The sequence below is a fragment of the Vanellus vanellus genome (genome assembly GCF_965231255.1).
Source record: "Vanellus vanellus genome assembly, chromosome: 4".
Taxonomy (NCBI): domain Eukaryota; kingdom Metazoa; phylum Chordata; class Aves; order Charadriiformes; family Charadriidae; genus Vanellus; species Vanellus vanellus.
Window position 1 is genome coordinate 20,424,103 of NC_138909.1, and position 12,650 is coordinate 20,436,752.

General features: G+C 37.5%; 1 protein-coding gene across 1 annotated transcript in view; it reads right to left on the reverse strand.

The window, feature by feature from the left end:
• Positions 1-12,650, reverse strand: part of PTPN13 (protein tyrosine phosphatase non-receptor type 13) — a gene marked incomplete at its 5' end in the record, with an annotated part of 98,576 nt that overhangs the window by 45,178 nt on the left and 40,748 nt on the right. The window contains 3 exons of the mRNA XM_082482832.1: positions 99-318; positions 6,741-6,840; positions 8,668-8,763. Coding sequence (XP_082338958.1) covers positions 99-318; positions 6,741-6,840; positions 8,668-8,763 — 416 coding nt within the window. The remainder of the gene's footprint in view (positions 1-98; positions 319-6,740; positions 6,841-8,667; positions 8,764-12,650) is intronic.

Here is a 12,650-nt window from a genome sequence, read left to right on the forward strand (position 1 = left end):
TACAGGACCCGGCTTATGAATCTTGCATATCAGAGTTTCAGTCAAGACACTGCTCTGCTTCAATGAAAATAAGGGTTCACCTGAGATCAGGGCATTACCCTCAGTTTTCTTTGTGTCATGGCTGTTTCCAGGGCTATTTCTCTCAGCGGATCTCTGGTGATGTCAAGCATTGAGGACCTAATTGCATCTCCTGGGTAGAGGTTAGGTCGGGACTGCTTGAGAGCCATTCGAGCCTGCAATTGCATCATTTCTTCTTCCTGACGCTTTAGCATCACTTCTTGACTTATTAGATTGCCTTCAAATGGTGCTTCATGTTGCCTATGGTATAGTCAGAGGGGATGAAAGACATTAGTAGGTACGCCTAAGACGTTCTGCTGTTTTAATACTTACTGAAGTGGAAACCCAGAACAGAAAAAACTAGTTATCAAACACAACATTTATTCAGCAGTTAGGTCAGCACTCTACAACAATCCTTCCATACAGAAAATGAGCAACACGCCAAGTTTCTACAGCTGCCTGTCATTTATTCATATGAAAATAAAGGCTCAGCTGCAGTCTAAAAAAATATTTGACACTACGAACCCAGTGAATTGGTACAAAGCCAGTGAATACGCAGGAGGAAGAAAAATATTTAAGCTTTGAAAATATCTTAATTTCTCTGTTCAAGCAAGCACTGTGAAAAAGGCATGCTCAAAAACATGCTGTTAAAGAAAAAACTAAAATAGTGTACTTATCTAAGTAAATATTGCTCCAATCACTTTCTCTGTAGCAATTCTTTACGAACTCTTCGCACAGCACTGTTATTTATTCCCTGATTTTTATGAGCCATAGTAAAGCTTGAAATATATTAATATAAGTATTTTATGTGTCAACATCCTATTACTAAATTATTCTAAATATCATATGTTAATATTTTCATCACCTTATTTTGCTGAAAAAAATCCCTCCTCTTTTAAATTCTTAAGAATGGCTTGGTTGATACACAGCCACCACAAAGAATAAATTAGAGTCTAAATTAATAATCCGAAAGAAAAGAAGAGACAAACAAACAAAAACCCCATCAGTATTTCTGAAAAACTCAGCAACCTATTCTCCAGTTCTTTTCTCAGCAGGTATGGATCCCATAGGTCCTACCAATTTTGTTCTCTGTGGAAGGAAAAAAAATCCATGTCCCATTTTGGGTGAACAAAAGCCATTTTTTATTTGAAAATCGGGAAGTCAGGAAATGCAAAGAAAGGAGAAATCCAAGAAAAATAAAACCAACTTCCACTCCCCTCCCTCAGTCCCATGCTTATAGAGAAACACTTTTACACCCCAAACTAAATATAAACCAATCATCGAGGCTTCTTTAGAAAACCTAAACAAGAAAAAACAATGCTTTCCCTCTGTTAATATAGAGAGGCAATTTTTAAACACAAATGGACAGGGGAAACTAACAAGACTTACATCCACCAAAACCTGCTTTCAGCAATTCTAAGCTAAGTGTTACTTTAGATGGTACGCTAGAGTAATGAAAAACATGAAAGAGCAAAGAAAGTGTTTTGAAGCCTGCATATCATTGAACTGAAGTTTAGGAATATAGATAAATGTAGAGTAAGACCTGTACTGACACTGACATACAGCCCTTTGTAGTAAAAGGTAATCTACAGACTTTTAAAGATATTACATTTATATACCTAGTTTTTAGATGAACCTAAAGTTATGTTTGGCAAATGACAAATCAATTAATAGAGAGAATGCACCTGTCCAGACAGTACAGTTGTCTACGATAATTGGTGGACATGATTTCAAATTTTTTTTCATCTTTTTACATAACGTCTCTAATGAATGCCAATAGCGTGAACAGCGCACTGCATTCTCTTAATTCTTTTAATACTAAAGTTTCATTGGTTAGCATACAAAACCAGCATTAAAATAAGAAGAGTTATATTATCATGAGAGTCCAAACAATAGAACGCCACAAATGCACCACAAACTGAGCAAAACAATGCTGAAGTCCCTGAAATTGAATTTCAGGGAAGGTATAGAGTAGTTACAGAAAAATGTACTAATGTAAGTCCATTATCCTTTTCATTGTGCAGGGCTTTCATAGCATTGCTTCCCTTCTCCCTCCTCTGTTCCCTTCTGCAGAGTTAACAATGTGCCCCTAAAAGGACAAACTAATGAGAAAAGACCTCAGACCTGCAAAGACTTGCACACATGCTTTTCAACGAGAGGAAGCTAATTAAGATCAACATATGTGGGAATATTCACAATGAACTAAGTTAAATATACCCACGAGCGCCCTTCAGATCAATATCTAAGGGTGGGCTCTGAAAGAAAATAAAACCAAACACTTTCTGAACATAAATATCTATGAATTATCAAAGATTATACAAAAAGACAGACATGTTGCAACTAGCTGTATCTGAAAATACTTGCTAATGTGAAAACCCCTACTGCAAAAAAAAAAACCCCAACCATTGCCATTTTAATAACACACAGCTCTGTGCAATAGAAGCAATCATAAGTTACTGTGTAAAGTATTATCATTATGTTGGTTTACCATCTTTGCTGACATGTACTAGTTTCTCTGAAAATCAGGGTAAGTGCAGGGTGTTTGGGGAGGAAGCTCAAAAACCTAACGGTTTAAAAGTTTTCCTAATTTTTTATATAAAAACTATCACCACCCAGAAATCAGCACGCTTCAGCATCCTGGTTAAGCAAAACTAACTCTGGCTTGGTCAGATTGTCAATTTTCTATGGAGGATATCAGCATGATTCACTCTTTAGGTTCTAAGACAAGGAACGCAACTCTCAGTCCACAGAGGAGGTGGTACTGTTGACAGATACAGGTAGGGCTCTTCTGTGAAATTCAGAATATGCAAGTACTATTACTCCAACAAAAAGAAAAAAAAAAATCCAAATTACATTCCTAACAGATAACATCATAAAAGTATGTTTCCTATGGTACTTCATCAGACAACTACTTGGCTGCTACTCTGTATTTTCATCAAAGTCTGACTGCAAACCAGAATCTCACAGATCCTTATTAGACTGAAGACAGTAAGTGAGAAGTCACCTGGAAGGCTGACTCCTATATAAAAAGGAAGTGAATTAATTCCTCATCTAGTGTACTTACCAATAAATTAGCAGGTATTAGATCAGAGAAGGAACTTGGAAGAAGGGAAGCAGGTAGGCATTCTCTAATGATTAGTGCAGTGGGAAGGTCTGGAACAGACTGAGAGAGACGGATGCCTTTTGGTAAAGTAGGAAGGATATGGAAATGAAATCTAGTGGAAGGAAAAGGCAAGAGAAGGAAGAGATCTGTGTCAGCTGCTGCTCCTAGAGAGAAAAAGGAAGAAATAGTAAAGGAAGAAAAAAGAAAAAAAAGGGGAGGGGGACAAAAGTAAGGAATACAAGAAGCAAAGAGGAAACACAAACACAAGTATCCATTGCCATGAGGAAAACATTCCAAGAAGTTTAACGGATAACAACAGTCACAGACCACATGAAGGGCTTGAGTGTACTCTGAGCGTACTACTGAAAAATCTATGGCTTCTGCTAGTTTAAGAGCAGGCCAGCCCATCCAAACAGCACAAGTCACGCTGGCTGATAACTCTGAACAGTTTCACTGTTTGGTTTTTTTGTTTGTTTGTTTGTTTTGGTTGGGTTTTTTTTAATATTGGTGGCAGAGTCCCTCAAATCCAAATCCCCCTATTAGATTTACAACTCAGTTTTATGAGGATAATTCTGTGGATAATTAAGCAGACTGCTTCTAAGGACATGCCACAGGAGCAGTAAATCTAATACGTAGTGAAATACAGATGGTATCTCTGAACACAGAGAAAAACATGGAAACATGCTCCCAAGTGCTGATGGAATTCAAGTAATGGATTGGTACTACTTGTTATCAAGAGTTTTACTTTGAGAGCTTACGTTTCTGAAGTTATAAAAGTCATGGTCTTCTGCAACACAGGACAGTTTAAAGCAGCAACATGCAATGGTCTGGATAAAAATATTAAGTTACTTTCTTAGAAATCTCCTGGCTTAACTAGCTAGCATCTTTGATGGGATCCCTTTTTACACTTGTTAGCACTGGAAAGTTTCAACAGCTGTTGGAAAAAGACACACAGAGGGCACACATTGTTTTCTACTCAGCTCACATAATTAACAGAGATATTATCTAAGCATTATTTTAGGACCAAATTATGCTCATGGATGCTTTCCTGTTTCTCAGCTAGTCTATCAGAAAAGCTAGTAAAACTAACTTGCAGGAGTTCAGCCTCATTTTTCTGTCTTGGATATACTTACTTGTCTGGTACTTGGATTTCTTTTATTTTTTTTTTTTTAAAAGCTTTGTCACCTTATGAAAATAGGGGAACAATTCTGAAAACCAGTAAAGAACTATCTGTGGTATCCTACCATGACAGTTTTGTGCAAGCACAGAGTAGTATCTTTTAGCAAAGGCACAGAGAGGAGGCCAAACAGAAACAGGAGATTCAAAAAAATACTAAACCTTGAACTAAGATTGTATAGTTACATACATGTAAAATTCATTCCATTGCTAAGCACAACAGAGAAGTCTATGATGCACGAACAAAACAATATTCTCCTTCTAGATTTCACACATAAACACATTAAGTCCATTAAAGGTACCAGTCTTAACAGAGCAATATAAAGTAAAATACTGTAAAACGAACCATGAGAAAGCATGTACTGTGTTACCACATAATTTTCACTTGCATAATAGGCCCGATTCATTTACAAATGTGACTTATATACACATACTACTTTCTGTTTCTGAATCACTTTGTAAATAGAAACAAAAGTTCTCTATCAGCATCTGCAAGTTACTGCTATTTTATTTTGGAGTATAGCTAAAGTGTTGAATTGGTGACTTTCCTGGGTTCAAGCTAAAGAAGAATAAAGGTTGACCTAGCAGTATTCACCAAAAGAAAAAGAAAACAACGGCAAATAAATTAGGAAAGTTATACTCTCATTCTGTACACACAGTAGCAATAGCCATTTTAGTGTGTTGCTAACACAGCATAAAATGCAAAGCAGAAATTTACAGCTCATTAACAGGGTTACATGGAATTTAAACCTGTAACTGGAGTCCTTGAAAATTTGCCCTAAAAGCTCACATACTAGCCCAAATCCTCTTATATCAAGACAGGCCGGATTTCTAAGATTGCTTGGACACTTCAGTTTAACATACACTGTTACATGAATAGATACCATATTCCTGACAACAAAGCAGTGTTGACCCAGCTAAGCAATGCCTAAATACTTCTCCCCTGCAAGAAATGCCAATATATATATTTCTAAATGACTTCGCATTTTTCAGGCAAAGTGCAAGTAGTAAGAAAACCAATGCAGCTGCTCAGCATATCACCAAAAGCTGTAAGATTTCCAAGTAACTGTTCTCTTGTTCATCTGCACTCCAATACAGCTCACCTGAGCCCCTGCCTTACTCAGATCCATTTAACATGCACGATACAGTGGAGGAAGCAGATGGATGCTCATTTATTTTCATCTCCATGTTCAAAGTATGGATCTAAGCCCTAGTCACTGCACATCACCCTATATGTTAAACGAACACTGAGGACACATTTGAGAGCCTTGCCACATCACCTGAAACAGTTCCAATCTTCCAATCTAGACACCTCTAAGTTTCTTTAATAGGATAGAGTAGGATTCACATCCAGCTTTTGCCAAAAACATATAAATATCCTAAAAAATTAAGCCCAGCTGCAATTTTCCTCCTGATCTACCCCAAACAAAGCAAAACGTTGCCAAGAGAAGACTTTGTTCTTATAATGGGATGTAGGAAGAGTGAGAAACACTACACATCTTTTTTTTTTTTCCCCACCCCTTAATATAAAAATTATTTCAATAATTTTAATAAAATATTTCAAGGTGATTCAATGTCTGGCAGAGACCACAAGAATAAAATTTTCCATCCGAAAGATAAATGTCAATAAAAAGTCTCAAACATTTAGAATTGAAGCACTCTCGAAACCTAACAGGTATGGCAAGATACAGTTCTGCCATACAAAGATGCTGTATTCAGCTGATGTACAAACCCGAATGTACTTTTTAAAGCAATATTGATGAACAGCACTTGAAAACATAAAATCCTAAAAGAGGCACTATTCAAATATCACAGCAAAATAAATTTCAAAAAGCATAAATTTTTACTGAATTGGCCTGCCTAATCAGTGCTGAGATATTAAAAAAAAAAAAAATTAATCCAACCAGAACAACATAAACTAAGAGTTTGCCAGAATAACCAATGAGATGTATGGCTTTTGGCTTATTTAAAAGAAATAAGCATGCTCTCATTTCCTTATTAAATGAAAAAAAAAAAAAGCCCATTAGTTTGTATCACTATCAATACTTGCCAAAACTTTAGTTTAGAAAAGTATAATAAAAATTATTAAATATTTCCGACCAGAACATAGGCCTTGATCTTCTAACAGATACAGCAACTTGATAGAGTACAACCCAGCCTCCATTAAATATGGGAACTGAATTTGGACTCCTAACTGGTATACTTACCTATACACCACAGTGCATCATGAGACTTTTACTTCAGACTGCAATATGTAATTCTGAAATACTATTTTAAGTGCAACATGCCATTTTTAACCTTAAACAGAACTTGGGATAGGGATGAAAAAAATGCTTGCAGATTTAGAATACTTTCTTTGATAAAGACAAAGAACTCCAAGACATACTGTTTTCACAGGGTTTACCTTGCCCTCTGAGAATTAGCTTGACTGGATGTGGAGATATCATCAGCACCTGGCAAAGCAGCACTGGCATCATCTCTCTTGAAACCTTCATTTCTTCTCACTAGCAAACCAAAAGACAAATTAATACCTGACTGGGCAACAAAGCACACAGAGTAATCCCGTCTAAAAATCAGAGATTTATCTGTCGTATGAGATTACTTAGAAAGAATCAGATGAATGTGTTGTGCACAATGGTATTACAGTATTAGACAAAACTAGCATTATGAAGTTGATTTCAGTTTTCAAAGATATCCAATAATATCCCCCCCAAAAAACCCAAACACACACAATTGCACAGATACCTTTCCAAGGTGACACATTTTTTTCTCAGCCATGACTTCAGACAGACATGGCAGAGACATACAGAACCACTCCAGGACAGAAATAGAGCAGCTAGGTAAAATAATTATGCATTCAGTTCACAAGAAGAGAGTTAAGAAACCAGTATATATATTGCTGAGCTCTTGTGTTTAATTTTTGTCCCTGAAATCTGACGACAACTTATAATTTGTGGTTTTTATTTTTCTTTTGGCAATATGCTAACCTGCTATTCTGTTTGTTGTAGTTACCTCCTTTGCTGGTACACCTTCCTCAAGCAGCGCCTGAGAGTGCTTGAGGAAGCATTTAGAGCTTGATTTTGCAAACTGCTTCACTTTCATCTCTTACTGTACCCTTCATAAACAGAGCTAGCAGGACAGCTCTTGCAGAACACATTGCAGCCATGCTGACTTAGAAACAGTTCTTTTTGACAGTCATTTCACTGAGTCCAGCAATACTACTACTAGTAGCCAGAAAGCAGCTCTCTCTTGCCTGCACAAACTTAGGAGTCGTTGACTTTGGATGTGAACACATAAACAACCTGTTCTAAGTGGCAAGAAAATGAAGGAAAATGCGTTATAGGAGCCCTGCTACTGCTTCTTAGGCTTCTGGCTCAGTAAGTAGGAGGACAAAGACAAGGAAGGTTGGGAGAGCAGGGAGTACCAGTGAGCTGAGTTGGAATTCTGTACGTACAGAATACACATGGTGTAGCTATACTCTAGCTTCCTAACCATTGCTTTCTCCCCTCATTTGCATCAAATGATTCTTTGAAGATAATTGTTTTGTCAACTGTACTCCCCTCTTGACTTCTTTTTACCATTCTAGCACTTCTTTCAAAAAATGCTCTAAGCATTTCCTTCCATGCTGTGCTTCCACTGCGTAAAGAAAACCCTTCCTGCCATGTATCAGCAAACAACTCTTCGTAACATCACCTGCTTTTCCAAGCCATTGATTTCATTGAACTTAAATTTATCATACAAACAGCCTGTATTATGTACTACTTTTGCATTACACTGAAATCCTTGGCCTGTAAATTATTAACCTTTAGCCCTCATAGTAAAACCCACTGATGTGGGTATGTCTCATATAACGCTTTTGTAATTTACTATTATTGTACACTAACAATTTGATCACTTTTGCGCCTCTGAAGACAGCATGTTATTTAAAACAAGCACTCCAGTAAAAATTTAACCATTTCCAGCTTTTCCTAACAAGTTCCCTTCCAAAGTGCTAAATGTCAAACTCATTTCTGAACAGACTGCCAATTATGCTGAACTGTACACAATGTTGTAATTACATGAGATCATCTTACAACTTCATATTATCAATAATCATCAAGCCTCCTACTAAAGATTTAACTTCATACTTTTAGGGTCTACTTTTAATCTTGAACTTTTTTCTTTAATTTTTTTGTTTGTTTGGAGGTTATTTGGTTCTGGGGATTTTTGGAGGGGTGTAGGGCTGGGGGTTTTTTGTTGTTTTTTGTGGGGTTTTGTGTGTTTTGGGTTTTTTTTGTTTTTGTTTTTTGTTGGTTTTTTTTTTTTGTTTTGTTTTGTTTTTTTTGTCTTACCTTGCCTGAAATCTGGTTCTGAAGAAGCAACAGATGGACTTTCACTCGAAGTACTATAAACGTCACTGTGGTAAGATTTGTACCTTCTCAAAGGCTCTGAAAGTTTAAATCAGGGTATCAGAAGAAAAAGCAACAGCTCTAATGCAAAAATCAAACACATTAACATTTGAATTTTTTTTTAAATCTTTTCAAAATGTTTTTAAGTGTCCATCTGTGGCTATGGAGCCTGAAAGCAAACACTTAGTGGATGCTGTACAGTCCCATTCTGTCCCTGCAGCCTGAGGGTTCTGCGGTCTGCCTGGCCTCTCTTGGCTATCCCAACAGAGCCACCTCCTCTGAACTTCTCTCTCATCATCACTTCCAAGTTAAAACTAATATTTAACAAAACCAACAAAACCCAAGACAGAAACCAATCCCTTATGCAAAGGAAACTGATGAAAACATTTGTTGTGCACCTCTTGGGTGCAAAAAGCAACCACCAGGACCCTGGTTCCTTCATAATGAAAAAGGAAAAATATCCACAGAAACAAAGCAGGAACTGGACAATTATAATTCACTCAGCTCATCTGACATCCACAAAATATGATTAACAATCAATTAATAAGCCCCTCGAGGATGCTTAATTAACCTAACAGAACAGCCAAATGTAGGTGATGAGAAATCAATACAACAGTCTCTGTTGCTACACTCAGTGGATTCTTTAAATAACATACTGTAGCAAAGGACCCCACAGAAGTGGTATGTACTTGACATTTGCAATTCCCAAAACTTTCCTATGCACAAGCCAATGAACAAACACACAGAGTGCATAAAAGCAGAAAACAAAAAAGTCTCCACATTTTGGGATTACCAATGCTTGTCTAAGTGAGAGAAAACTTCAGGTGTCTTTATTTGCAGAAGGCTGTCTCTGGTCCAACTACAGTTAATGTTTTTCAAAACAAAAGTTATGATATAGGGAAAACACATGTAACTGCTGTGAAGACAAGTGCAAATCACTACAACAAGGAATATAAAAGTATATGAATACAAACTTAGGAATACATAAGCACATGAGTCTGGATGCTGCAAAAAGGAAGTTGGAGGTTCCAACTTCCCACATCCGTAAAACAAAACACCTGGTGAAAAATCCTGTGAGAACAATAAACCTGTGGCATAATGAATATTAGGAGAGAGGACAAGTTAGACATGCAGTCAACACCACTACTCATTCAGACTTCCTACAGAAGCAGGGAAAACTCCAAATAGGAAAAAAAGGCATGAAAAGATATAAGATAATGCAGTTTACCAAGACTAAAGACTAGTTCATGTTAATTTTGGACTATCAGTTTCCAAAACCTTCTTCCTTAAAAGCCAGCATTTCCCCCATTTCTACCAGCTCACTTGGGTTGTACAGTTCCCCACTGTCCCACCAAACGCAAGACTCTCTAAGAAAACTAGGAAAAGTAAGCAAAGTCGCCAATCAACCCATGAAACCAACTGCTCCCACCAGCCCATTCCAGATGCACAGCTTAGCAGCATAAAACCCAATTAATCCTAAGGACGTTTCACATTACTCCCAGAAACAAGCAATACTGCTTGCACGTTTGCAAACCAACCTACAGCAAGACAAACTTCACTAACACTGGGGGTGTGAGGGTGGGGTTGCTTCAGTCTTTCACAATGGCTACTTTCAGCTTTCTGGATTTTACAACAAAGAAATCTACCGCCAATCTAGCAATTACTTGCCTAACAAGGGAAATAGAAACCAAATTCAGTGGGTAGCTTTTGGACATGTATTTTTAAAATGCTCCCAGCCCTTTAAGTGAGACATCAATCCAAACATGATACTGGAGCTACAGTACAGAAACGTTTAACTGAAAACAGACCTCTTCTTTCCCAGTAGTTTTATTAGCTGTAGGTTTTTTGAGTCTGCTAAACTGACTTTGAAGCAAGAGGATGGAAAGGGAACAATAAAATACAACAGGAGATTTTAAACAGATTTATTTTTTTCCACCTAGTCAGCAGCCTGAGCTTCCTGAATTGCACACAAATTGTGGCTCCGTCCTGGTTCTTTGAGACATGAAATTTTGCAAAAAAATAAATGTAAAGTGGTAAACCAGAAATATGCAGTTAAAACACAAAACAAGTGTTTGTATGTGGCGGCGTGATATCGGACTCTGCAGGGTATTTGACTTCTCTTGACTCACCCTGTTAGCAGGAGTTGGCGCCCTGCTGTAGGCAAAGGGGTAAGTTCATGAGCCAAGAAACATAAAACAAGATTCCCAATCACCGCTTATCTCAATGTTTTCACAGGTCTCCACATGAGGCCGAGCCAGGTTTAAACCTATTCTCCCAGAATTCGCAAGTAGAGACAGAGATGGGACCACCCTCCTTTCTTGTCACATCTTTCTCCCTACGCAAGACCATACAACTTATCCCAAGAAAACTAGCAAAAGTATTCCTTCTCATCTTCTGGAGGGATTTTACAACCTTTCCACGTTTGGCTGCATCAATGACTATCAGCCTGTTCAGCCTAGGGAGAAAAGTTTAAAGGCAGTTAAGAAGCTACAGCCTGACATTCAGGGTAAATCCACTAGAGTTTTCTTTGCTTTGTTCAGTGTAGGGAAAATATATAGACATGTGGAACTGTTTGTTGCCGGGGCACCTTCTTTTTGCCAGCCACCTTCCAGTTATCTGCTGGTATATACACACATCTATGTACACCCCTTCACAGTCCCACAGCACCACACCTCCTCTTAATCAAAATTAATCTTTTCCGGGCCTGGACAGGATATGCACTGCAGACCTGCAAACATTCAATTAAACTGTAAATATTGAGACAACCATATCTATAATGCTTGCAAAATTACACAAATAATCAATGCTGTCTCCTCTCCTCCAGCAAATTCTCCTCAATTCCAACATATCATATTAGGATTTAACTTCAGAGAAGGCACTTGGATCATGCCCAAGCCAAACTTCTAATTAAGAACTGGCTTCCAAAAGTCATGAAGTCCCAATTCTGGGATCAAGTTACAGCTAACGTTTTCATACCATAGTTTCAAAAGTAAGGACAAATTACTAGCCTGTCTGGATGGGAAGGACCTGAAAGATGACATCAATAAAAGCTAAAGATGACAATAAAACAACTCATCTCCCATATTTATAATTTTCCCTGGGATTTTTGAATGGCCTTGGTTTGTTGTTTTGGTTTTTCTTTTTTTGTGTGTGTGTGGTTGTTTTTTGTTTTGCAGGCATTTTTTTTTGTTTTTGTTTTAAGTTTTTGGTGACTGAAGACAGACTTCAGAATTGATTTAACTTCTATGAACATCAAGCACATTGTAGCAAAAATTATTCTACCAGTTACCGTTCTTAACATTTCAGTGTTTAGATTAGTCTTGTACCAGAACACTTCAAGTCATTTCATACCTTAGTAGAAAAACAAACTTGAGTGCAAGCATGTTTTAAGAGTCCATAACTAAAATGAATATATAAAACTTGTACTAATAAGAGAAGTTAACATGCAGGAGCACCACAATGCAGAGATGAATGAAGCATTACAACTTGAAGAATCTGTGTTTGTGCTGCTTAGTGCTGCAGCAGCGGTGCTTTTTTCAAGCTCCCTATCAAATCCAGCAGAGCACAACCTTACAGGTACCTAATGCAGCATAAAATAACACACGCTATTTATGCAAGGCATGACATGCAAGCCCAGGCAAGTAATTTACAGAAAGCCTCATCTCAGCCAACTTCAACAGAAATCAGAGAACCACATTTAGCTTGGAATTTCATTATCCTGAACACATGACTCACATTAGATACACAGGTTTTCAAATACACATTACTACAGAATTATTACTGGCTGTACAGAGAAGGAAAAGGACAGAGAAGATGGCAGAGTTCAACAGGCAGTTTCACGACAGGAATGGAGCTCTTGTTTGCTCTTTGAGGTTTATGGGTTGGTGTCTCTGTTACATAAGAGTGTTACTATAATACCATTTAAA